The sequence below is a fragment of the Falco cherrug genome, chromosome 9 (genome assembly GCF_023634085.1).
Source record: "Falco cherrug isolate bFalChe1 chromosome 9, bFalChe1.pri, whole genome shotgun sequence".
NCBI lineage: Eukaryota > Metazoa > Chordata > Aves > Falconiformes > Falconidae > Falco > Falco cherrug.
Window position 1 is genome coordinate 26930636 of NC_073705.1, and position 27497 is coordinate 26958132.

The 27497-nt window shown below is 43.2% G+C and overlaps 1 protein-coding gene across 2 annotated transcripts in view; it reads left to right on the forward strand.

The window, feature by feature from the left end:
- SH3PXD2A (SH3 and PX domains 2A) overlaps positions 1 to 27192 on the forward strand; it is a 272059-nt gene extending 244867 nt beyond the window's left edge. For both annotated transcript variants that reach the window (XM_055720441.1, XM_055720440.1), the window contains 5 exons: positions 4149 to 4266; positions 9806 to 10140; positions 11002 to 11051; positions 13200 to 13319; positions 13454 to 27192. In XM_055720441.1, the coding sequence (XP_055576416.1) occupies positions 4149 to 4266; positions 9806 to 10140; positions 11002 to 11051; positions 13200 to 13319; positions 13454 to 15349 (2519 nt within the window). In that variant the 3' untranslated portion in view covers positions 15350 to 27192. The remainder of the gene's footprint in view (positions 1 to 4148; positions 4267 to 9805; positions 10141 to 11001; positions 11052 to 13199; positions 13320 to 13453) is intronic.
- Positions 27193 to 27497: the final 305 nt, after the last annotated feature.

Consider the following 27497-nt stretch of genomic DNA (forward strand, 5'->3'; position numbering starts at 1 on the left):
TGGCTTGTGTTTTGTACCATTGCCTGTCACAGTATCTGAATGAAAGCATCATGGTATTTCAGATTTGTTAGTGTAACTTGGAGCGGTGTCTTTCTAATGGCTGATGCTCTGCCAAGTCTCTCATGAAACCATTTATCTGTGTTAAGTCTTCCCAGTAACTTTTTGTGTCAGTCATGAAGTATCAAATATCTTCTCTTAAAGACTTTTGAATAGTAATCTGATATGTTGAATGCTACATCAGTCCTTTTCAGTGACGCATCCGCTGAAAGCTCCACTGCTTCCTTCAGCAAATCTTGGTTTGTACGAAATGTTCACTGGCTAGAGATAATCTTTGACAAACAAGTCAGAATTACACCTTGGTTGCAAGGGGGCCTGTATCTCCAGAATAATGTTTAAGTTACAAACCTCATGTATGTTTGTGGTATCCCCTGCACCACTAAAAGAAACCAAATGTGTGTAATCTTGGCAATGGCTGTAATTTTTGCTGTGAAAGCACTTTGCAAGGGGAAATTGTAATGGTGGCTTCCTGTTTTGACCTGTAGGCTTAAAAATAGAACTGCTAAACAAAAACATTGTAGGACCCTCTTTTCTAAGTGGATTTTTAAGACTTTTGATTGTCTTGTGTCATGGGAGAACTTTTTCTCTGTGTTCCCTTCCTATTTCTGTGCAGCGTCTTTTTGCCCCCCCTTCCTCCATATAGGGAGGAGTCACCTGAAGGACATTGCTCTCAAAGAGCAGTAGTCTTGAGCTGAAATCCACAGGACTGAAGATGTAAGTAGTGGAGGTGCTCATGGAAAGAATAAACCAGTAGCAGTTCAGAAAAGCCTTACCTGTGCATGCCAGTGTCATGGTACTTGGATGGGGCTCCATCCTCCTCAGTAGCTTGGTGTGTCTAGAGTGGGCCGGTGTCTCTGGTCATTCAGAGCCACTGATGGGTGGTATAGAGTGCAGTGTGTGCAAGACAGCAAGGCAAGAGCAGCAACAGGCAAAGCAGTAATCTCAGTACTGGCGGGGGGGGAGGGGGGGGAAGTTAGGTAGCTGCTCAAGAGTAGAATCTTTCCTCAGTAAACCTAAGCAATGGTGAAAACCCAGGAAAGAGGCTGCAGCTCTCCCAGCTGGGGATGTGGCTTCCCCATGCAGCTGGCAGCTCCTGTTTTCAGTGTGCCATCTCAACAGTATGGTCAATCTTTTCTGGCCTGTTTCAGACAGAATGAAAGAAGTTGCAAGCTATCCCTGCTCTTCTGCCTTACCTTGAAACTAACTGGAAGTCCAGTAATCAGTGACTGGGAGGAAGGCAGGCAGGAAAGAACAGGTAGAGCAGTCATGTGTGCCCACATAGAATCATTTCGGTTGGAAAAGACCTTTGAGATTATCAAGTCCAACTCTTAACCCAGGACTGACAAGTCCATCACTAAACCATGTCCCTAAGCTCCACATCTGTGTGGTTTTTCAACCCCTCCAGGGATGGAGATTCTACCACCTCCCTGGGAAGCCTGTTCTGGGCCTGCAACTACACATGTTCAAGCACTGGAAGTTGGGTTTGCTGGCTATTGTATTAGCTTGCGTGGATCTGTTGTCCTTTTCCCTGGCAAGCCACCCATCTGTATTTGGAATGGAGAGAGTCGATTTGCATGGGGGAGGAAGGGGTCTAATGTTTAGGAGGTGATTGCATCCTAGTTTGCAAAGGACCCTCACCCAAGCTTTGATTGCCCTTGAATGATCAGACTCAGATGCTGTTGAGGTTGATGAGTGACCACTCAATTCCTCACACACAAGAAGTCCTGCTGGAGCAGGAGCTTGGAAAGCTGCGTTGAAATCTAGGAGTGAGCACCTCACTTATGGCCCCTACCCTGTCTTCAGCAGAGGAAAGGAGTCTCATCCCCAGAGACAGCTCTGCACAGCAACAGGAGCTGAATAGCTGGCTTTAGCTGCAGCAGGGACTGCTGTTTATATGGAGGAAAAATAAGATAAACAGAGAAACTTCTGTTGTAGCTGTAGTGGCAAGGGTGAACTCTGATAGCCTGGGTTATAAAGCGGCTTTGGTGTGGTGGAGAGACAAAGCAGGGCCTTCTTCCAACGCCCAGCAAACACGTGGCTTAGCTCTTTGTTACTGTGAAACATCCCTGGAAGTTTCTGAACCAATGTGTGTCTGGACAGTACAGCTCTGCACACCTGAACTTTCCCTTGGCCCTCTCCTCGCAGGGATGAGATGTAGCTGCCCAGGGATCTTCTGCTGTTCAGTTTAGTGACTGGGGCTCTGCATGCAGTGGAAGCTGGGCACGTAACTCCTTCAGCAGCCGTCAGCTGAAACTGAGGAAAAATGAGTCTGCCTTTACTGTGCAGAGCAGAAACACAGCTAGGGAAAGTTTCCTGTAACTTTGAAGCCAGGTTTCATTAGCAGGATTTCATTCTTCAGGCCCCATCTTGCAGTAGAGTATTTCTGTGGGAAAGGTGTCATATCCTGGTGGTGCTAATTACAAACAAGCTGGAATTCCTTTCCAGTGATAAAACAGTTGAAGCAGCCCTCCTAGGGGAGAGCAGGAGAGAGTATTTTTCTCTTGGAGGCAAAGGTTTTGACAGGGTTTACCCCTTCAGAACGAGAAGGATCCAAATGCGACCCGTCAAGGGAAGTTGCCTTCAGAGATGTAGCTTTGAATTTTCTGCCATCAAATGCTGTGCCAACATTTTTTTTTCTTCTTTCTGAGGTATTATGTCGTACTTTGTCTGAGTAAGTTTTTTGGTTTTTTTTCTTTAAAGTTTCCATGCTTCGCCCAGCAACAAAATGCAGTTGAGCCACAAAACCAAACAGATGGTTGGGTCTGCTGCACTCTTTCCAAAAGACCGTTTGCCTTAAGCTGCTGCAACCTTTTCATAGCTCCTTTGTTCTGCAGTGATCAGGAGCTCTGGATTCACTTAATTTCCTGCCCGTTTCTGTGCACGGACAACCCTCTGTTTGTTCCTGGCCATGCCTTATTGTCACTGCCAGTAGAAAGTGCTAGGAAGTCCAGTTGGGGTGCGCTTTATTGCTTGCTGTCCCTGCCTTTGATCTAGCTACAGAAATTCATGCTGTTACATGCACTGTAGCTTGGGTTCAGGAGAGGGGATTGGTAATGCTTACCATGCCTGCCGCTGCAGAGCAAGGCTGGTAGTTCACATTTTCGATGCCAGTTGTAATTTTTTTTTAAGCTAATGGAGGAAAAGGCTGACCCTGAGCATGACTGAAATGCTGCAGTAAATGACTCCTGGTGGGTGGAGGAAGATGCTGACAAAGTGTTTTCTGCTCTGCTCATTGGTTTGCTCTTAGCAAGTCTGCTCACCTCTGCCTGGCTGGCAAGGGGATAGATGCTGGAGATTAATAGGGATGCTAAGGTTTTGGCTCAAACACCGTGCTTGAAATCTAGCTTGTGCTTTTGAAGTATGTGTCTTAGTTCTGGCCCTCCTTTACCACCGCCACACGTGTATTTCTCTAGAGTGAGGTCTAGCCAAAAGTATGTTTGCAAAGCACTTCACAACCCATGAATGCAAATGCTGTATGGTCTCCTGTCAAATGCAAACCCCTTTTATTCTTTTGTCACTTTTTAAATGCTGTTTCAAGCTTATTGCTGTAAGCCTATGCTGTTTGGGAGGTGCAAGATCAGCATGATGGGCCAGTCCCTCTGAGTTGGGGAGAATCGGTCCCTCTCAGGATGCAGGGCTTGGATTTCAGTAACACAATGCTTTGTGCAGCCTTGTGCGTGTTCAAAGAGCCAACTGGCTGGAGCTCCTGCGGTGACGCTTGGCTGATTTGGCAGCCAGATTGATTCTGTCAAGTTACAGTATGGGAGTTAAGTCCAGCTTCAAATCCTCTCCCTTACCCGCTCAAGGAACTTGGATGGGGGGGCGGGTGGGAAGAAGGGGGGAAGCTCTCTGGGGACTTTGTGTCATTATTGGCATGGAAACACTTTGTGATTATCAGCAGCAGGGTAGTGGCAAGGGGCTGATTATCTCTCATGTCGTCAGCATAAATAATCAGTGGGCCCCTGAGCAGGGCTCCGCCTTTTGTAATGGCTCCACGTAATCACTGCATAACAGTTTAAAAGCAAGCAGAACAGAAAAACAGCTGGACTAATTCTGACCCTAACTGATGTTGCCTTTTCTCCCCTCACTAGAAGAGAAATATGTCACTATCCAGCCATACGCCAGCCAGGGGAAGGATGAGATTGGGTTTGAAAAAGGGGTCACCGTGGAGGTCATCCAAAAGAACCTGGAAGGATGGTGGTACATAAGGTAAAGAAACATGCAGCCAGATTGCTGCAGAACCTGTGACAATGAGCTTTTCTGAGCATTCACTTAATGTTAGCATTTAAATAATTCTGTAGCAGGGCAAGGAAGCCCAAATTGTTCATAATACCTCTTGAAGAAATGTGAAGAAAAGGCTATGACGATATAGTGGTGATTAAAGTAACACTACAGTGTCTGCAAAAGCTGTGGACTATTCCAGCAGGGAAATTCCAGAACTTGTAGATTTATATTTTTTTTTTCCTCCCTTCAAGTTAAAAGCCCATATCAGAGTTAAGATCTGTAAGACCTAACAAGGCTTTCTGTTGTGTGTAATTTTGATGTGTTTCCAGTATAAGAGTTATTCTGTAACATGTTTAAATCTATTTATAGCAATGCTGAAAGGCTGATTGTGTTCTCTTGAGCTGTTTGGGGCAGGTACTGCTATTTTCAGGGATATGAGATCTGTTAGCTGGCTATAGCTCTTTTCCAAACTAATTGGTGGTTTCAACTGTTTTGCCTGATTGCTGCCTGTCCACATTAGATATTCGTAATGTAGAGGGACTGGATTCCAAGGGCAGGCAAAGTTAACATTGTGTATCAAACTTTGTTATGTATTGAAACAGCAGTCATAGAGGAGACTTGTGACTTTAGAATCCCTTTTTTAGGTTCTTGTTGGGACAATGTAGGTTAGATACGTCTCAGTGATACAAGGTGTCAGAATTTCTGAGTACTTCATCAGAGCTTTCTCCATCTAGGTTCACACAGCACTTAGGTTTTAGTGCTCTTTCATAATTCTGCCCTTTGTTTTGCATCTTAAGTGTGAATCTGGAAGTGTTATGACATCCCGTTTCTCTTTAAGCAAGATGTGATACAGCAGGTAGCTTAAAAACGGAGGTTTATCTCTCGGGCAGTGCAAAACATCTCATCTAGTCATCATTTTTCCATTCAGCCTGTAATTATAGTGATTATTTTTTCCGCTTTCCCTCCCCAAGCCATAACTTGCTTTTGTTTGGATTCTGCCTGATTTATCAGCTATGAATGAGGACTGTAAAAATGCTGACTGAAGCAATGTTGTTTTTCTTGATGTCCCTTACTTAGAAAACTGATTCCCCCACCCCCGCCCCATAATGTTCCCATAGAGGGAACAGGCTAATAAAGATAGCAGTGGAGCCAGGAAGGCACTGTAGATAGGAGAAACTAAAAAAATGCCTGGGTTTGGTCAGGTCACATTTTTTTCTCCTTTAATCATTCACAGAAGTGGAATCCAAAGTTGCAGATAGAGGAATCAAGAGCACATAGGTTTTCTGAGGGGAAAAATGTTGCAGGACATCTTTAGTTTATTTTGGTATTCTCCTTCTGAAATGCAGCCTTATTACTACTGTAGGCTCCCCTTTGCCATATTGTATTGTGCCATAGTTCTACAATAAGTAGTTTCTTTTTTTCCTTTTTCTCACATGCTCCTCTGGGCCGACCTAAAACACATTTTTCTATATAGCAGAGGTGCATTCTGATGAACAGTGACACTTGCTGCAGTGGCTTAAGTGGCTCCTACCTGGTGATCTGCTGGAAAGACAGTGGATAGCCCAGCCCATGGTAGTTGGGGAATGCAGCATGCCCTTGGCTTTTTTTGTAAGAAGCATTCTGGGTTGAGCCACCTGCCTTCTTGTTGAAAGGTGGGTTAGGTGCTCCCCATATATGTGTGACAAGTCTGTTAGGTGTCAGCCATCATCCTCTCTGCTGCTCTGGAGCACTAGAAGCACAGATGTGCTCTTGCTGGAGGATTAAACTGTTGTTTGAAAGAGTTTTGTTTGTTTAGGGTTTTTTCCATGTGCAATACTCTTGGAAATGATGTGGTGAGGCATCCCTGCAAGCTGGTCCTTTGCAGCCTGGGTAGTTGATGTCTCACTTGTGCTGTTTATTAAACTGCCCTGATTACTGTTACTTACTACTCAGAAGAGGATTCCTATTCTGCAGAAATACACTTTTCCGAGTATTGAGTGCCTTAGCAGGAACAACTCCTTCTCCTGCAGTGAGTGTGAAGGCAGAGGGGGCAGGAAGAGACTGGAGTTGAATCCTGCTGCCTTGTCTGCTGGGCTGGGTAACAGAGGCTGAACACACACATCAATGTGTAGAAATAAAAACAAATCCAGCAGCTTGCAAATGGAATCCACCTTAAAGACATTAGCTTGTTCCACCTTAAATATGTAATTTCCCCAAATTCCTGGCCATGTGCTGATCCTCATTTCCTGTCCTTCTTTTTCTTATTTTTTTCCTTTTTCTTTTCTTTATTTTTTTTTTCCCCTAGCTTGCTTCCCTCTGGAGTAATTCCAGTGCTCTGGAGCTGGAAAGCAGATGTGACTTTCAGACTCGCAGAGGCACTTCTGACTTTTTTTTAACATTCCTATAGTTTGAATCCATTTTTTCCTTCATGTAATATAAACAGGGAGGCTTTTGGAATCACCGATGAACCGAATCACTGCACCCAGTTCTGCAACTCTCCCAATTCAATGCTGTAGAAACTAGAGGCAATATTAGTGTCATCCTTTATTTCGCCCCGTATGCATTATGACTTTAAAAAAAAATAGTAATTTGTTGAGACTCTGGAGAAGTGAAAGAAAGGCTCTGACCTGGGATCCTTCTTAGCGTTCTGCTGAGTTCAGTGGATCTGCGTGCTTCCTGGTATGTTCATAGTTGGCATTAGCGTCCATTATTTAGATCTTACTTTGTATCAGCTGCTGTCACCTGGAGGTAATCTCATGGGGCCCGAGTGGGTTGCAGGCTGAGTAAGTAGCAATATGCTAAGTAAAGCTGTTGTTATTTGCCTGCATCTTCCTTTTGTGGTTCATTCTGAGCCTCAGCCCATGTCAGTGAAGTGCAGTTAGCGAAATGAGGAGGAATCTAGGATGGGGTTTGGAGTGTCTCCAGTAGGATGTGAATAAAAATGAAGGAAAGATACTTGTGATTTTAACTCTTAGACATGAAATGAAGATCGTCACCAGTTCAGGACTTCTCTGAAGCTGATTAGCAGTTGCCTTAGTTCTTTCACTTACAAAATGGGGAGATCAAGTAGTCTTTTAACGTGATGTTTGCAAAGATATTTGAGATTAAAAAATTCAAGGACTAAGGTGAAAAATGTAAGCCTGTGTTTTTATTTGTGACATTGCACAAATAAACTGGCAGTTATGGTAACTACTGCTCAGCAATAACTTCACATTTAATTTACTAACTCACAGGACGAAATAACCAGCAACGACCTCTCTGCTGAGGGTATGTTGCCCAGTTATTAACTGTCCAGGTATTGCTGCTACTATTTATTTGGAGAAACTATGTGAGATCAGAGGCGTCTGAAGCAGAGGGGTTATATGGGCTGATCCATATACGTACAGTTGGCAGGAGAACTAACGAGCCAGTACAGAACCTGCCTGTGGCTGCCTTTCTGATCTTAAACATGTTAAGTCTCCCACAAACTAAGATGGATATAAACTGTTTTTTCTTGCTGATTTTGCACAATCAAGCTCTGTTGAAAGTAACCTTTGGAACTGGTGTGCTCAGTGCATTGGTCGATGTGTCTTTCTCACACATGAAAATCTTTATATCTCCAGATCATGTAAAGTTATAAACGTCCTTTAAGAAAAACCTCCCTGATGCACAGACGGCAGAAAGCATTGATCAGTAGCTCTGCAGGAGAGTCATCTACTGCAAAAGGGGATGAAGCCAAAGGTCTTCAGGGCTGGAAAATGGCACTGATACATGCCTTGCCACAGTAGGCGACATAGCACATTGAAACCTTTTTTCTTTTCTTTTTTTGGCTTGGTTTAAGGCTGATCAGAAAAACCTCAAAGGGGACGGGATTGAATAGATCCAAACTGTATCTTGACATAATATCAATGGCTGAATGCTATGTATCTATTGGAAGTCAAACCAAGTCATTACGATTTTGCTACTTCTTGTTAGTCTCCATGCAGCAAACAAAGCTCAAAGCTGTTGGGATGCTTTCCTTTGACACCAGCATCTTTGGAAAAACTTGTTGCTAAACTCTCTGAGCAGGGAAGAACCCATATCTTTGCCTTCATGTGTGACAGAAGACAGGTATGTAGGGGGAAGCAGCATCCCTAGCATCACAGCTGATCTAGATGGAGGGCTGGGAAAAGGCACGATTTTGGACAGAAAGACCCTTGTGGTCATTGCTAGAAGTACAGCAATTGTACTTGCTTTTGTACAGGAGGAGTAATGAAGAAGTCTAGGGAAGCAAACCTATACTGCATTTTCCTGTTCTCCCCATAAAGTCCTAGTGCCACTCTTCAGTGACTGGATGTGGTGAGTGAACCCAGGGTGTGCCCTGGTGCAGAAATCTCACCGTAAACCTCAGACTCCAAGTGTTGGCATGACAAAGTTGCTCATCTGCCAGGAAATGATTTGCTGATATTTCCCGCCCCCTCCCCAGCTCCTTCCTCTGCTGACTAATGAGTCTCCATTTTTATTAAAAAGCCTTAGAGTCCTACTGTTTTAACCTTTGCATTTCCTGCAGATTTCCTGAGCACCAGGATTTTATTGGTGCCTGCTTTCCCACTTACAGTTCAAGTGCCTGCTTTGGGTATCTTGAGAGGTTAGAGAGAAAGGTTTCAGTGACTCAGTCTGTAGCAAGTTAGGGTTTCATTAGGGAAACAGAGTTCATCCACGTGGCCCTCCCAGGAGTCTGATTGTAATCTGAAATCCCTGCTGAGGTGTTAGGAATGGCAGGAGTTAGAAAAACCATCTTCCCAAAAGCCCAGTTGTGGAAGAGTGACTTCAGTTTGGAGTGTAGCATGAGCAGCTCAGGCTGGTGTTCCAGGAACATGTACTGGATTCAGGTGTCTGTTCAGATTTCCCGGTTTATTTCTTCAAATAGCCCCTAGCTTGTTCAGGAAAATGAGTCTCCATCAAAGCCATTTTTCTTTAGTCAATTTTTTTCCCAACCTTGCAGTGCTGAAGGAAGCTGCAGTAGTGTGAGAAGTGTGAGACCCATATTCTTCATAAAAGAAGCTGATCCCAGAAGTCTGGGAGTTGTGGGAGGAGGGACAGTGTTCATTATGACTACAAGGACGGAGGCTTGCACAAGGGCCTCATAAACTGCAGACGCAGGGGCTCTGTACACCCATATTCTATCCCTTTTCCATTTTGAGTTGCCGCTAGAAAGTATTAAGCCTATCAAAATACGTTACTCACTAGTTTGCCTTATTTCTCTACGGGAGAATACTGAGTTTGCCTGGTACTAAGCGTGACATAAAACAAGCTGGTGAAGCCCTTTGCCTTGTGAGTAACTATTTCTTATCCAAAGAGATACCTTCCTTAGGATTATTAGTGGCTTTTAACAGCAGTCCACGGTTCACTCTAGCTCAGCTGACTTTGAGATGTCTAATCAATAGGTAATAAATGGAGATCGCGAAAGCTTATCCGAGAACCACAAATTTTGTTTTACATTATCATCTCTCACTTTTGCCTATTATACCTGAAATGTGTGAAAAGGCTGTGTTTGATGTGGCGATGTTTCCTCTTGCATCTGCAGGTATCTAGGCAAAGAGGGCTGGGCCCCAGCTTCGTACCTGAAGAAAGCTAAAGATGATCTTCCATCTAGGAAAAAAAACTTAACTGGGCCAGTGGAAATCATAGGAAACATCATGGAGATCAGTAACCTGCTGAACAAGAAATCATCCACTGACAAGGAAACTCAAGCAGAAAACGAGACTGCAGAAACCCATATCAGCAAGAAAGAAATCAGTTTGCCCATCCTGTGCAACGACTCTAATGGCAATGCCATGATGACCCCAGACAAGCAGGCTTCCAAACTGGCCCAGGGATCCCCAGCCATAGCAAGGATAGCACCACAAAGAGCTCAAATAAGTAAGGCAGTAAAGTAGTCTGGGTTTCCACTGACTTGCAATCAGTTCTGGTTTTCTACCTTTCAGGGCTGGCGTTGCCTGTCAGCTGAGGTCCCATGTGTCCTGATCTTATAGCTGAGTCCACACAGGCAGATCTTTGCATTCATTGTCTGTAGATCTGCATGGACTCTGGAACTTGGCCCTTCATTAGTAGCGATAAAATATAACTTCACTTTATACAAGGGCTGCCTGGTTCTTCTTTGTCTTACCCAGTATGTGTTTCCTTTTTTCTTTTTCCCATAGAAGATTTTTTGCTTTGGAACACTCTAAAATGTGCCCTCCATCTCCAGTAATGCAGGCGGTGTGTTAAAGTCAAGGAGACCACCTATGTCTTCTTTTGCATTTGTTCTGCTGTTTTCCTGGGGGCAAGTCGCTATAATGTTTTTACTACTTCATCTGCAAATGCAGATGCTAATGCTAGTCTGTGCAAGGAATGGCAAGATACTATGATAGAGGACAGTGTGAGTGTTATTAATTTAGCGGATTATTTTTACTGCTGGGGGGAAAACCAAGTATTAGGCCAATTCTTTGCTGGCCAGTCTCCAGTGGAGCTGGTCAGTTCCAGCAGAAAATACAATCCACTACTTTCTGGCAGTGATTTCCTCTTAAATTTGCTGGCTTAGCTGAGATGAATAGCTAAGTTACCTTGGTATTTCTAATATACCCTCATAGTTTCCTATCTTGTTTCATAGAGATGGCTTAAATATTGCAAATAGTGACTTCTAATACTTTCAAACTGTGTAACAGCAGAGAGCTGCTGAAAAATGTGTTTAGCAGTACTTATAAAGTTAAATAAACTCTCCTTTTTCCCTTTCCTGCTCAGGTTCTCCAAATCTAAGAACAAGGCCGCCCCCACGAAGAGAATCCAGTCTGGTTTGTATTGGTTTATGATATACATTAGCAGTGGGGTAGGTGTGTGGGTGCTTTATGAGACTTTCTACAAGTACAAGGTGTGGGGGACTATCTGAGAGCTCCTTTATTTGCATGCCTGTTCATTTTATTGTTGAAGTATTGAGCAGACCTCTGGACATCCTAATGTTAATCAGGGATTTCATTTTTTCAAAATGTTGCCCCAAATAAGCAGGTATTGAGCGGAAGGGAGAACATCCTAAAGCTGCTGTGTTCTATGCGTGAGCATTAAAACCCATTTGACTGTCTCAGAAGGTTTAAAGTTCCTCTAGATGTCTTTAGCCCAGCCTGCACCTTTCAGCATTCTCTTGTCTTCAACAACTGGGAATGTCTCCCTTCTTTCCATTGCTACCATCTTTGAGGTGGCTTACTTCACTCCCATGTGTGTTTAAAGTGGCTTGGGATCTTGTGGAAGGATTTGTACTACAGGAATGAGATGTCCTATGATTGTTTATCCTCAAAGCTAGAATTCTGGAAGTTTGGATCACTTTGAGATTAGGACTGTCATCTTCAGATAGGAACTACTCAGTAGTTTATTTGCACAAAAGTCATGCTCAGAACCTCTTTATAACAAGGCAATACATAGTGTTTAATCTTTGCTGTACCCTTCATGAGCAGTATGTGACTTACGATTTTTCTTTGTCACCTGAAGTGCCTCTTAACAAACTAGACAAATAGCGTATTAGTATTTTCTTCCTATTTCTCTTTGCATTATTTTCAATTAGACTTTGTTTTGGCAAGACTACTATGCTTAATCCCATGCTAAAAATAACAATGATAATATATGTGAAACCCTGAACATGTCTGCTGTTTCCAATTATCTTCATTTAATCCAAACCATCCTATTATCTGAAGGCATTTTATTATGCTGCACTTCTGCTGTATTTCAGCATTTATAGTGCAGAAACATCCAATTATAACATTGTTAGACACAGTTCCTAAGGTGCAGTGATACGTTCTCTGTGAAATGCTGCATGCTGTGCGTGATGAAACACGGTTTGTTAGTTACAACAAGGATATCTTAGAAATGGAGGAGCATGTGAGTAAAGTGCGGTATGCCATTTGCCTTTCTCCCATTAACAGCTTAGGATCATTCTGTGTCTTTGGCTGTCCTGTGTCTGTCTGTGGCAGGTCTGACCTGTGTTCCAAGAGATCCTGAAATACCGCAGTGCTTGCATTAGAACCATAAGCAGTGAAGTGCAGAAGCTGTGAGGCTTCACCATCATCTAGTCATTCTGTAGATGAGCAACGTGCTAATCTGAAAAGCTTTCAATATTGAAATTCTTGAAAGGACTCTGGCCCCATTTATCTCCTTAAAAATAATTGTAACAAACTAAAATGTGACAGCTTAATGTAAAGGCACTTTGCTTTTAAAGGAGTCTGGTATGCTGCCAGAATGACTGTAAGGAGCAGTATCCTGCTTCTCATGGAGACTGCCGTTTAAAAGGAAGTTGTGTTGGGCCTGAGTAGAGGTTCTGAGTCTCAGATACAGGGAGGAACTGGAATCTTTTGATCCTGTAGTAAAGTTCTTCCTTTCTCCTGTAGCTGAGCAAAGCTCTTCATAGGGGTCTATGATATTATCTTTGTTTCTTGCTGCAACAGATGCCCATTAGCTCATATCACTGACAATTTCAGATGGTTTGAAAATCCAGCTGCAGATTAAGACCAATAATTCATTAGGAGCACATGCTAAAGTAGCATATTTGATGATGGGCAGAATCTACTGCAGGCCTGTTGCAATGCAGTTCTCTGCAGTTGTGGCAAGCCATCTTTCTGGACAAAATCTCGGCGTAAATGGGCTGTTGTTACTGTGACTGGAATGGCAGCTCACACTTTATGACCCATCAGTAAAATGTTTTACTGTTCAGGTAAAGATTATCACAGTTTTAATAGCTGGTGAAGGCAGGATGAACAGTGCATATTTTGAAGGGCTTCTCTCTTGTGGCCCATCTCAATCATCAGATTCTACTCTGGAGACCTGGGAAGTTATCATTAGGAAGGAACACAAGAAGAAGGAAGAGTTTTAGTGAATAAAGGCAAATATTTTTTCATACTGCTGTTCAGCCCACTGTTTCTTTGATTTAATTGAACAAAGCTTCCTATTTGCTGTAGGGTTTTCAGTTGCCCAAACCACCAGAGCCACCCTCTGTGGAAGTGGAATACTACACCATTGCAGAGTTCCAGTCGTGTATCTCTGATGGCATAAGCTTTCGTGGAGGACAAAAAGCAGAGGTGAGCCTTAGCAGTGCAGCTGGGAAAATTGTAATATTATTTGGCTGTTACAGGGGACTGGATTGAAAGGGTAGGAGTGGAAAGCAATTGCTTGAGATTTTTGTCTAAGTAACATGTTCCTTGTCATCGCCTAGGTTATAGAAAAGAATTCTGGTGGCTGGTGGTACGTGCAGATTGGAGAGAAGGAAGGGTGGGCTCCAGCATCTTACATTGACAAGAGGAAGAAGCCAAATTTAAACAGAAGAACCAGTACTTTAACCCGCCCAAAAGTTCCTCCCCCAGCACCTCCCAGTAAACCAAAAGACTCTGAAGAAGGAACAACTCCTGGAACGGTTTCTTCAGGAGATACCCAGGACTCTCCCCACAAGCTGAAATATGAAGAGCCTGAGTATGATGTGCCTGCCTTTGGCTTTGACTCGGAGTGCGATGTGAGTGAAGGTCATCATGAAGAGGGCACTCCTGAAAAACGACTGTTTCAGCCCCTCAAACCCTCTCCTGTGTCATCACTTCAGAAAGCAAAGTTCAAAGTAGGAGAGTCTTCAGAAGAAGTTGCTCGTGAAGAAGAGACCATCTATGAGAACGAGGGATTCAGGCGTTACGTGGAAGATGCTTTATCCAATAAGGAATCTAGTGGAGACTCTGATTCTCAGAAAAGCTCCTCTCTTTCCTTGATCCGAAGGAATTCTCCATGTTCCAGCTCTCCTAAATCATCACTTGTGAAGCTCAAGATGGACAAAACCATCCAGCCCGATCTTGGAAAATGTCACTATTCCAGGAGTGAGGAGACAAAACCGAGATCAGCTTCAGATGTTGGCTTACGTAGCATGCCAAGAACAGGCATGAAGAAGGAGCCTGGGCAGAGTCCTTCCATTAGAGCAAAGCCAATTGTTAGGCCCAAACCCTTCCTGAACAAGGCAGACTCTCAGAGCCAAGAAAAGATGGATATCAGCACTTTAAGGCGTCAGCTGAGGCCAACTGGGCAACTCAGAGGTGGACTTAAAGGTTCAAGAAGTGAAGAGTCCGAGAGCCCCCCCGGCACAGCTTCTGAGAACCAAGATGATCCTGTTAGGAGGAGCTCGGCTGATCTCATTACAGCTCCTTCCCGTGGCATTTTCTGCTCTAGCCATCCAGCCAAAACTGAGCAAGAAAATGACTCCAGATGTTTCTATGTGACCACTGACTCTTACCAAAAGGTACAGGATTCTGAAATTTGCTTCCCAGCAGGAGCAGAAGTGGAAGTGCTGGAAAAGCAAGCCAGTGGGTGGTGGTACCTGAAATATGGAGACATGGAAGGCTGGGCTCCTTCCCATTATTTGGCTCTCCCTGATAACCAGAGAGAAACCACATTAGCAGAAGCTGATGCCTCATTTGCCAGGAACAGGAAAAATGAAAACAAGTCAAACAGTTTAGAGAAGATAGAGAAGAGGGTTCAGGCTTTGAACACCATCAACCAGAGCAAACGTGCAACACCACCTATCCCAAGCAAACCTCCTGGTGGTTTTTCAAAACCATCTGCGCCAGTCAAAATGAGGAATGGCGTGAGGCAACTTGCTGTCCGGCCACAGTCAGTGTTTGTGTCTCCACCACCAAAGGATAACAACCTGTCATGCTCCTTGCGCAGAAATGAGTCTTTAACAACTACAGATCATCTTAGGACCGTCCGTCGGAATTCCTCCTTCAGCAACGCGTGGTCGCAGCCTGGTGAAGTGAAGGGAAAGCAGCCTGAGCGGTCGGGTACAGAGGGCTCTGAGACCACCTCCAACCTCCCTACCCAGAGGAATGGGATTCCTGTGTCCACAGTCAGGCCAAAGCCCATTGAGAAATCGCAGTTCATCCACAACAATCTCAAGGACATCTATGTTTCCATTGCAGACTATGAAGGGGATGAGGAGACTGCAGGGTTTCAGGAAGGTGTATGCATGGAGGTCCTTGAAAGGAACCCAAATGGCTGGTGGTACTGCCAGATCATGAATGGTGTGAAGCCATTCAAAGGCTGGGTGCCCTCAAATTACTTGGAGAAAAAGAACTAATATTGCAATATCTTTAACCTCCCTAATTTATACTGTTCCTGCTGTGTACATGTGGAAAAAAACCTCTTTGCTACACAAAAAGACATTTCCCTGTGCTCCAGTTTGTACAAAGGGATAAAAGGAGTCTATGCTGAGGACAAATTGCCGTGTTCTGGAGAGGTTTGTGGGGTTAATATGTCATAAGCAACTGAGGAAGATGCAGCATAGTCAAATGCCTTTTTGTGAAGTTGTTTAATGATCTTGTATGTGTAACAGGGTATGACATCCCATCTTTCCCATTATTGATAGGAAACCAAATGTGTGCCTTTTGTGAGAGAAATACACATGCATCTACTTGGGGAGTTTTGTGCCAAACTGTTTTACAATATCTTGGCTCCCTTTCTCCTCATTCTTGTCTGTACGTGGAATACCCAAGAGTTTTGAATGTGTTTCCACAATTTACAGTGAGAAGCAAATGGAAGCTTCTGAAACACAGAGGGACTCTAATCCTTTGGAGACTTTTAAGGTTTTTTTTTTAATTTTATTTTTTTTTTTACTGTTCTCAACAGTTGGTAGGTCCAGAGTTGGAGCCTTTTCATTGTGGAGAGATTTGGTCTCCAGCTTCAGCTGTGTTTTGTTGTTACTGCTAACTCACCAGAAAAGGCAATCAGGTGGTGTTGGTTGGGGGCTTTTTGTTTCTTTTCGTTCTGTCTTGTTCTTTGAGTTGGGATTTCAGGTGTTCTAGGGCAGCAATGCCTACTGGTGCTTGTAAAAACAAACCTACAAACCCCATGTTTAAGCATGTCAGTTACTTCGTAGACTCCATATTTAGTTCTGTGTCTGACCCCTGCCAGGTCATCCTGGTTGATTCTCTTCCTGGAGCTGGGTTTCTCAAAACTTGTCATAATATCAAAATGTACAAAAGTCCCTTAAGACACTAAAGACAAAGTTGTCAAATGTGTTACTTCTGTTTTTGCGATCTGGTCCTAATTCAAGTGTGCTGACTGCTGGCAAGGTCCACCAAGGTATGAGAAATAACCGTAACCTTCTGCAAAATCAGTGTTTACAGTGGGGAAGGGAGGGGGGGGGAAGCCATCAAACTTAGTCTGCACATCCTTAATTTGTATATTTCGGGGAAATTGTTTTTCTGTGTTTTGTTTTTGTCTTTTCTGTGCATTCTGGGTTTACTTTAATTTTTTTTTTTGTCTTGTTTTACCAGAAGAGACTTAAAACTGAAGCAGGAGCCAAATATGTGTTTCTGTTCCCACTTGAATCCAAAAAGTACATTTGTACAGGAAAGCGTGCCTGGGCTTCTCAGGTTCAGAGATTTAATATCAAAGCAATTAGGCCTACAATGCATCTAACCAGGAAGCTGCCTCTTCTAGTTCCTTTCTATTTGCCTCTCTTAACTTGTGCTTTGAAACGTGTCACATGGTGTGGGTAGTGTGGGAAATGAAAGAGGCATCCTTTGGAAAAGGCTAGGAATATGGCGTTATTTGTGAGGTAGCCAACTCTTGCACTGTAATCATCATTGGCTAAATCCCTGCACTACTTGAGGAAGTCATGCCTTTTTTTTTTTTTTTTTTTTTTTTTTTTGTAATGGCCTTGTTTATCACTCAAGATGAATATCTAGTTCCTTTAAATAATAGGCAGCATTGTAAATCTGTTTTAAGGGGGAGGGAGCAGACCATTTCACTACTGGTTTGTACAAAATGATACATGCCCTTTTATCCACAAAGTTGCATACCAATTTGGCTAGGGAGGTAAAGGTTATAAAGACTTTAAAACAGCTGGGATCAAGGGGGTGAGTAAAATAGCACAACAATATCATGCATTACTGGGGATGTTTCTCTGCCAAAAAAATTTACACAATTTATATGTTGTTCTTGTCTTCTTTGGTTTTCCTTTTTTGTGGTTTGGGGTTTTTCTTAATTTCCGTGGTAACACTGAGAGAGTTGCCTACAGCTGATGTGACTGATGTCCTTTTGGTAGCTGAAAAAACATCCAGGTGCCACAACTGGCTACGAACAGTGCTGTGGTTCGAGCAGCTCTCTGCATCCAGATGGGGAGCAAGGCTGTTTGGTTGGGATCCCTTTAAATTGTGGTGGCAAGAGAAGGAGGTGTATCTGCACAACAGCTTGTATCGCAGTGTGCAGGGTCCTCTTCATACCTTAACATCTTAACCACGTAATATATATGTATATATCCAGTTTGCCACATCTTACTGGATGTGCATCTGAGGCATTGTGGCCCTGTCTCATACTTCTCACCATTGTTAGTTGTACTAATATGGTAGCAGCCATAAAAGACTGCTGGAGCTGTTGTGAGGTTATAATAGAAGTATTATATTCTTCTGCTGGACAGTATTAAATAGAGCAATACATAGAGTTATCTGCTAGATTGCAGTACTAATAGTAGTGACTTAGTGACTCGTATTAATGTTGTTTTGATTTATTTTAACAATAATGATGCGGAAGTGGTTCATTATTTTGAATTAATGCACTTTAACAATAAAGAAACCAAAATGGAAGCCAATGCAAAGAACCAAGTGCATTATTTAAAGGTGCAGTATATAATTATCAGTTTCTTGAAGCACATATTTATTAAAAATTAACTTATTATTTAAAATATTCTAAAGTTTTGTTTAAAGACATTCCCACTAGGTCATCTCTTTGGGGGGATGTAAAAGCACAGCTCCCAGATCTTCTGCATTGAGCCACTGAATTCTCTGAGTGTGGTGTGGTGTGACGTGAGCCCCTACCCAGGGAGAGGAAAGCAGCACGCAGGTGAGAGAGCCTGGACTACTACGAGTATTCACACTTGCATCCAGCAAAGCCGAGCCCAGAGCACCTCTGAGCTGCAGGAGTCCTTGCAGGGTTTGGGGTGGCAAAGCCCGTTTTTGGCAGGCGGTGGCCGTGCCTGGCTGCCGTGTGCCTTGCCTGAGTCTGGTCCCTGGTGGGTGTGAGCTCGCCGTGAGGCTCAGATTAGCGTGAGGGCTTCAGGATCTGCCTGTAAAACACGGGCCAGCTCTGTAACAGACGCCAGCCTGTCCCGCAGCTCCCTTTCCACCTTGCTGGCTTCTTCTCCAGCTCTGGCTTTTGCAGGGAGGTGGTTTGCTGAGCTCCAAGTGGTGCAGGGGATGACGCAGAGCGACGGTGCCTGCAGTACTGCCAGGGTTTTCTCAAGCAGCAGCTCAGTGTCCCATGGATCAATTGCTCCTTTTCCCATCTCAAAGGCTTCATGGCCCCCTGAGGCAAGGCCAGAGCCTGTAGGTGGGCTGCAAGATGTAGATGGGCCTCTGCCCCCACCTGCACCAGGAAAAAGGATGGGGTGCAAATGACCTACTTGGTGCTAGAAATGAATGTGGGCCACCGCCCGGCATGCCAGGCTTCCCACCTTGTGGGAAAGCTTTGGTTTGGGCTTCCCTTTATTTGGTGGCTATTTTGACTGCTCGTGTTTAAAGGGCACTTTTAAAGCAAATACCTCCCAATGCAGTTTTTCCCCCTCCGATCTTACCGTTGTCATAGCGTCTCTCACTGATCTCTTTTTGTTTATTATTTTTTTTATTTTTATTTTTTCAACTGAGAGATATCAGGAAAAGAGATTTTTTTTTTTTTTTTGCCCATCAGCAAGCAGCTAGTTTTTTTGGTCAGCTCCACTGATAGCCGAAATAGCAAGCCCTTTCAAGCCTTTTCCACTGTTAGCTGTGAAACGGAGTGAAAGGTCTTAAGCTAAATCAGAAAAGCAGGGCAGGAAAACCTGGCAGGGTGCCTCAGAGGACAGTGTAGTGCTAGAAGTGTTTTTAGCTCTTTTCTGAAATGTTCATGTCACCTTAAGCTTTATCTACTAAATTTGTCAGAACTGACACTGGATCAAGAGCAATATTTAAACGTAACGTACACCTCAGTGAACACTCAATGCAGAAATCAATAGTACTGTTTAAATTTCTCTTTTTCTGGTTTATTGTTGAACCAGATGGCGAAGAGGAAGAGCTCTGCAGGGCTTGGGCAAAGCCCTTTGCAGCTGAAGGGGGCCCTCCTCCGGGGGGAGAGGCGGCTGCCTTGCTCTCCCCCGCTGTCCGTGCTTTCCAAAAACTCTTGAATTTGGACCAGCAGAAAATCCAAACTCCAATGCCAGAGAACAAAATTTAAGAATGTGAAAATTGTGTCTTGCTGTATACTGCAACTTTAATAATAATGAGCACTTCTGAGTTCGTTATTGAGGTTTATATAATGCCTGAAAAGTTTAATTGCTGGTTTCCCTTGTCTCCCCTTTCAAAACAGTTCCTTACAACGGCAAGAGTAACACGGTTTTGTTAGCAACCCTTCCCCGTGGGAGGCAATTCCTGTTAATTGTTTTAGCTCTCACACCTTGCAGTGGGTGCATGTACCAGTCCTTTGCAAGCCAAACTTTTCAAGATGAAAGATACAATGGGCACGTGTTGGGATGCTTCACTGATGTGTCAACAAGAAGTTTTTAAATCAATGTGTACAGTAATGGCAAATACACAGTAATGAAGGATTGAAATTGGGTCACGGTTAGACTCTCAAAAAATAGAATTTCACGTCTGCACAGTTATAACTAAAAAACGGATTTGGCCCTTAAGCATACGTACCCCAAAGACTCCTTCCGTTATGATGCTATAAAGTTTGACGAAGGCATTATATAATTGTTTTCATCACTTTCAGATCTTAATGAATCATATTTTATTGTAATATATATTCATTGCTTTCCTCAGTTAAAAAGAAAGTTACTGCTTTTATCTTATATGAAAAACAAGGGAATTTGATAAAGCATTCATTATTTTCATATTACTAGTATTAACAGAATAGAACTAGTACTATTTAATTTTAGATCTTCATAGCTAGCTTGTTAATAACTCATATTTTCCTGTGTTGTATCCTACTATTTTTTCTATTTTTCCCAAATACTCTGCATTCTTGAGAAAAAACAAATCCAATGAGTGGATAAGTGCAATATTCATAGAATAAACAGGCCCCTCATCCAGGACTTGGAGTGGAACGTGCAGTGTGAAATGTTTGCAATTCTCTATTTGTGCACTCTTAGGGGAAGGGGAAATGCAGGGGAGGGGGTGGCTAGTTGAAAGCAGGACCCTTGGGCAGGTAGGGACTGATAGCTGGGGTGGTTTGGGGTGGTAATGGCTGCTTTTCATAAAACAGCATTACCTGCTACTGAAAGCATAAGGATTATGCAGCATGTTGCTAGGATTATGTATAGAATGTGCATTAACATCCTTGTCGATACAGGACTTCTGAGCTATGCTTGAAACACCCTGTATGTCATCCATGCATGATACTGTCTTCTGGTATGTCTGCTGGTTACGTCCTCTGTTACGCTTCAGAATCAATGGTCACTTCAGAAGGGAAAAATAATTCTTCTGGTGCAGTCCCAAGTTTTGATACTGTATCATTACTTGTATTTATTGCAGGAACTATGGGAGTATTTTTACAAGTCTTTATTTCTTTTCTTTCCTTATTGTTAACCTAAGAAAAAACATTCCCGTTTTGTCTGGGTTAGTTCTCACCTGCAGAATTTCACAGCTGGTTTGGGTATTGATTTCATGTTTCTTGGCTTGCAAAGGCGATCTCTCAGGTCCAAAGTAAAGCTGGGCAGAAACTTAGCTCTTCAAAAGAGGTTTTGCTTTAAATTCTATTTGAATGGAAGAACTTCCACCTGTCCAAAATAATGTGACTTTCCAGGTAGCAGCAAAATCTACTACCTTTGAAAAACTGGACTGTTTTTGTAAGATGCAAGAGAAATGTGAAAGCCAGAGCATTTGATTCTCTGAGCTCTGGGAAGTACATCTCCTGTGGCCCTAGTTCTTGTCCCTGGAGAGGGGGTGTACCTCAGCTTTCTGCTTAATTTTTGTCCTGCTGTTCTTAGGTTTGTCAGGAAGCCTTAGTATTACCAGAGACCTTTGCATTCAAACAGAAAAATGGAATTCTGCAGCTGTGTAGAGATGGTATCAATTACATGATTTTGGAAAACCTCTAATACTTTGCAAACTAATCTGGGTTTGAGGAGTCAGCTTAATTCTTTCACGTGCTCTTGTCTAAATTGGCAAGAGGTCCACGAGCATCAGTAGAGTAACACTGACAGAAGACTTGCAGTGGAGCAAAGCACCTTGCGGGTGCTTAGCATGGACTGTTCTCAGCAAAAGCAAGCACTGTGCACCGTTCCTACACCTCCAAAGGGTGCACAGGACTGCTGAGCCTTGGTGCTGCCATCCCGTGATCCACTTTCCTGCAGGTTATGCAGCTTTTTTAAACCAACTGGAGCTTTGCTGCTATTTGCTGGTGGCTTCCCATCACTGGCAGCTCCTTCTCTGGCAACTTCAGATGCTATTTAGCCACATAGCAAAGTGCTGTGTATAAATGCAGCGTTTGGTAGCTGCCAACAGTACCAATATGATGGTCTGAGAGCAAATGTTTGTGTAAGTTATTTTATTTTCATTTGCTTTTAGTTACTTGGTAGAAGCAGGGACCACCAATGTGGCGATGCACGGGGAATGTGTCTACACACTTGAACTGTTTGATGGCCTCTGCTAGCTCTGCCCCTGTGCTTGTATTTCTTTCTCTCCCTCTGTGCTGCTCAGTAGTCATGTCTGTCGTGTGTGTCTGTAATTTACAAATAAAGTACTGTATGTAGGGCTGGATCCAGAAGCCCCCACAGTCAGTTGACTTTGGGTTCAGATACAGGTTGCTGTTGCTGCTTTTCCTCCTCTGTCTTAGACCCAACTTGGAGCAAAGCACAGATGTCTGTAAAAAGTCACCCATAACTCTACTTTGGGGTGTCAGTTTTGTGGGGTGTGCATGTATTGCCAAGGGTGGAATGAGGGGATCTTTTTTTTTCTTGGGTGCCCTCACATCAGGGCTATGGCTCTGCAGCAGTTGCTGGAGTGACAGCTGCGCTGCACCGCATGCAGACCTGACTGGCGTAGGCAGAACAAATTAGTTGCTCCCGTTTTATAATGTCAGGGCTGGGCTGGTCCCATCAACAATGTTCTTCATTTGTTTTTGCATCAAGGTAGCATTGATTCTAGTTGGAGTGCAATTTTTTTTGTTTTGTGTTTGTTTTTTTTTTAATAAATAAATTTGGTTTAAAGCTTCACACTGGCGTTTTACAGACCTGTTCTTGTCAGCATAAGCCACTACTGTCCTGAGTTGAGACTCCTGTTTGTTACTGAATTAAAATAACAGGAATTATGTTGATAATTTGGAAAGAAATGAGAGGTAACTATATTGGCAGGGGAGAGATAGATAAAATATGAGGAAAAAGATGTTTCTAATAAGGCCATAAATTATTTGGTCTGACACTGCAGGTGCTTTCTCTATGTAGATGATTTTGATATGTCACTGCTCTGTGTTACGATATTTCATTATTGAGAAAAGATGAGGTTTTTTACTCTGTGATATATTGTGACAATCTGTATCCTGAAGCCAATGATCCACCAAAGGACAACCACGGGTTACATGCTTGTTGTAACTGAGGTGGTTTGTGTGCCTGGGGGTTTGCATACACTGAGGTTCAGCTGATAGGACAGGCAAGAGTGACCGTTCCAGCTCTGCCTGCCTTGGCCCCCTGTGAAACAGCCCTGTGCTAGTGGCACCTCTAGTGAAATGCTGGGTTTGGTGATCTGTCCCTGATGCTCAGGGTTATTTGGTTATGGTGGTACCTGTCTTGGTCCCTGCTTGGTGGAGGAGAAAAACAGAGGGGAGGGCGGGAAAATCACTTGGCACTGTAGGAGAATTTTAAAAATACAACATTTAATTTTAAAATAAATATTTCAGGCTTCTCAAGATATTCCCCTTCAAAGCTGTGTTAGTGACTCTGAATTTTATGTCTGAAATTTAAATAACATGGCAACTTTATCTGTGCAAACAGTTCTTTTGTGGTTTGAGAGCTTATTCTTTAACTGCTTTTGGGTCACCAGGGAAGTAGAAATAAAGAAACAAAATCCCATCATCAGCCTTGGGCTTTAGGCTGGGGCGGGGGGAGGAGGGGCATCAAATTCTGTTCTGACTCTGGGTCCCCCTAAGCGCCCAGATGAGGTTTGTTTCCATTCCCTAGAAGCAGGACAGAAGAGAATAGTGCAGTCATTGGAACTTTAGCCTGTAACAATTAGCAAACTGGAACAAATAAAAAAGGAATTAAAAAGAAACCTTTGAAAAAATGAAATATTTCAGTGAATAGCTGACTTAACTATTTCCTGTCCTGGATTTTCATGGGGTGGGGCGAGTTATAATTGTTTCCAGTCTCTAGGAGGGTTTTTTCTGCAGCATGCTGAATAGGCTTGCTGAAAAAACTTGATCATTACTCATTATGAGTTCAAACCAGGAGTATTGCAAAAGCAAAGTGTGTGTAGCATTACAATGACTTTTTTTGTACTGAGGGTCCAAAAGGAGCATTGTGGGGTCAATAGTGTACAGAGTAGGTGTGTTTCTGCTGCCTGGCTAACTTCACATTACATCAGTGCCATTTCTTTATTGCAGATTTAATTGCAGACAGCAGTGCTCATTACTCTGCTTGCAGTGTTTGCATGAGCGTCCTCAGTTAAGACTCAATATCAAGTTTCATGTCAGGAGAAGTCTTGCCAGCAGTTTGCTTAGGCTGAGGTTCAGATGCGGATAACTCAAGGTGGGTGTTGAAAGCAGCTCAACTGGACGTGTACATCTGGAGCTGTTAATTAGCCCAAATTGTCTCTGGAAATGGTGGGTAGTCAATTATGGGGAGCCTAAACCTGCTGTTGAATGAAGGCTGAGAGCTGTTCGAGCAGTTGTGCTCCCCTCTGTTAGCAGATCAATTGCATGTGTCTGGACTGGAAAGTCCTATGGGATTTGTTGTCCCAAATTTGCAAAAAAATTTTTTTGATCTAGGCCTGGTCTAAGTGAGGTTTTGCAGTGGGTTTCCTGGGTGGTTGATGTTCTTAACGCGACCTTGAATATTAGGTGCTGTTGTCATTTCTGTGTTGGTGTAGCGCTCCATTTTTTAGTGGTCAGGTGGTGGGAATGTACCTGGTGGGAGCTTGGGAGAGTATGTCGGTGACCAGAGATAGAGAAATGTGTGGCTGGTCTTAGTGTGTGTGGCTAAGTTGGTGACACTTTTTTGTCTTTTTTTGTTTGTTTTTAACGTGGGAACCATTCTGTCTGTTCTGCTTGGGAAACGGTCTAGAAGTTGGTGTGGTTTATGTTGCAGTATATATGAGAAGGAGTAACTGAGAGATTATTTTTTTTTTTAAGAGAGTTTGTGGGCAGGAGTCCATTCAGTTTGTTTTGGGTTGCAAGTTAAGCCAAGAGAGGAAGAAAATTAGTCTGGGGAAACCCTTTTTTTTGTGGTAACAGCTTTTGACCATATTTTCTTGTGGCCTCTGATCAAGCTCCACTGAAGGTAGTGGAGTGAATATTGTTCATCATGCAGATGTTGGAACCAAGTATTGATTCTTTCAGAGCTGACAGGTATTTTGACATTCATGGCATCACTCCTTAATGTACCTATAGCAAATGTGAGCTAAAGACAGAGTAACTGCAGCCTCATGCATTGCCCAGTTTTTGTTTAATGAACTCAAGATGGTGACCAGTTGGATAAAAATGTTTGTTCAGTGAACAGCTCCTGCAAGGGTCCAGATGTGCTTGCGTCTCTGAGATGCTTTCCTAGAAAAGGAAATCACGTGCATGATAGAAAATTTTGCATTTCTGAGTTATTCCAGTAAAACTGAAACCCAGAAAAATTACTAAATGACTTTTTTTGCGGTTTGGTGGTGGGTTGTTGGGGTTTTTTTTGCACTTAACAGTACCTTTTGCCATTGATGGCAAGAGTTATTGTTAATGTGGGCTCAGATGCCCCAATCTATCTGAACTGGCACAAAACAGAAGACCTTTTTATGACTGGTGCCTGAGTAGTCTGCATGTAAACGTGGTAGATTTGATGCAGATTAGAGTACTTCTCTCTGGGCCAACACAAAAAGATGCATTATCAGTGGGGAAAACGTAGCTCTCCTTTTTGCCAAGTGACCCTGTAGAGATGTTCCTCAAGCTTTAGCGCAGATCAGCTGAGGACCTGTGGTTTTTTAGCTGATACATGCAGTACCGTGGGCCTGGTTCTGTGACTGGGACAATAAAGTGCATCTCTGTCCCGGTGAGAATTATTGAAATTATCATAGTTCAGTGTTGTCATTTGCTCTGGATATGACAGCAGTGAGCGAAAACTTCCCCCTAGCCCAGACTTGCAGACTTTACTTCAGTGCCCAGTCCAGAACTGGTTTCAGAGGTGTCTCCATGGTGATGTCGTTGTAGGCCAAGTGCAGTAAATGGTGGGGTTAAATATCACCAGATTGTCCACGTGCTGTGCCCAAGTGCTTGCTCAGAAGAGAACTGCGAAACAACATAAAGCAATGGAGGTTTGGAGTTTTTCCCTACAGCAGCACTTACCGAAGCAGTGAAGTAAAAACAGAAGTTTGTTTGAAGGATTTGAATCACATCTGTGCCTGTAAAGGTGAAAACTCTGCATGGTTGTCTCAACAGGGAATGAGGAACACAGATTGTCTTGGGCAGTTGTGCATGTGAAGATGCAGAGCAAAAACTTCAGGTCACTGTGCCTAAAAGTAGATCCTGGCATTTCTCTTTAAGCATTTATTAGAGCAGGTGTTATCCCGGAATTGAATAGCATTTAATAATGGTTAATTAAGACTGTTCAAAAACTCCTGGAGGAAAAGAAAAGACAAATTGTGTTCTGGATGCTTGGAGAGGAGGGAGTTGAAATAAATGTAAAATATTGCCAGGTGCTTTATGAACTTAATTTTTCTCCTAGGATTGTCATAGATCCTTGTCACTGTATCCTGGCCCACACTAGTGCTATGGCACAGTAATTGGGCAGTGACACCTCTCTGCAAAAATCCATAGCCATGTGTCTGTGATGGGCATGTGTGTATTGTAAAAGATGAGCCTAAAAAGGGCCTGGAGTAAACTATGCTTGATAAGCGAGGTCCTGATTTGCCTGTTCCAGATATGCCAAATAACTTGCATTTAGGCAACTTCAGCTCCTTCCAGGCAGCTGCCATCACACACCGTTAGCATGCAGGTGCTGCTGTCTGCCGGGTTTTGGAGACTGGTAAATGCTGGTGGAAAGGGAAATTCGGGATGCACACTGTCACTGCCCTTCCTGTTCTTCAACCGTGCCCGAAGTCGGAGCTGTGCCAGGCCAAAGCAGGATCAGGCCCTTGGCACAGTGTTTGCTGTGTCCCACAGGGCTGAGCTCAGCTCTGCCAAGTGTTTTGAGTGATGTTCACTGGTGCTGCGCACTGCGGTGACGCTCCCCCCTCCGTGTGTGCAGGGCCTGGGGAGGCTGTGAGGGACTGCCGGAGTCTGAGGGCTCTTTTCTCAGAGTAATTGCAGGTTCTTGCAATGTGAACCTCTAATGTTTTCAAAGACTCAGGCAGAAAGGATTTGTTCAACAGACAGTACCAGTCATCTCCCAGTTCACTGACTGCTTGAACCAAAGGTGGTGCTAAATCTGGTCTCTGTAATATTTATATTTTGTTGGAGGTTTGGTTTTTTTTTTTCAGTGTTTGATAAAACAGATGCAGTGTCCTTCCTACATGAGAAATTTAGTCCCGGCTTGGGACATGGCAAAACTCACTGGACCTTCAGGGTCCAGAATTGTTGCTTGTTAACATTTGAGCAGGCTTGCAGTGTTCTGGGGGGAGGTGGGAAAAGGGTACTCTATCTTCAAATGCTTGCAGACTGTAAGAATTGATTTGTGATTTTTTTTGTTTGTTTGTTGGTATTTTGTTTACATTGCCTCTTATGCCCTAAGGAAAAATAAATTTTTGACCTTTTTAATTATGATCCAGTTGGTTTATTTTGGTTTGTTTTTTTTTCAATATTTTTTTTCAGTACTGGTTGGATTCCACCTGTGTTTGTCAAATCACTGCATTTAGCTTTCCCAAAATAAGTTATAACTTAGCTACACACGCAATTGCAAATTTCAACTTAGGCTTAAATGGATAAAGGAGTTTCTCTTATCCCCTGGCACTGAGCTGTTACTGTATGCTATATTTTTGTTTCTTTTCTAATCCACCAAGTTTTATAGACTTTTCACCTTTGCCCTCAAACGTGAAGACCTTTTATCTGTGTTGAGCGAAGTCTAAAGG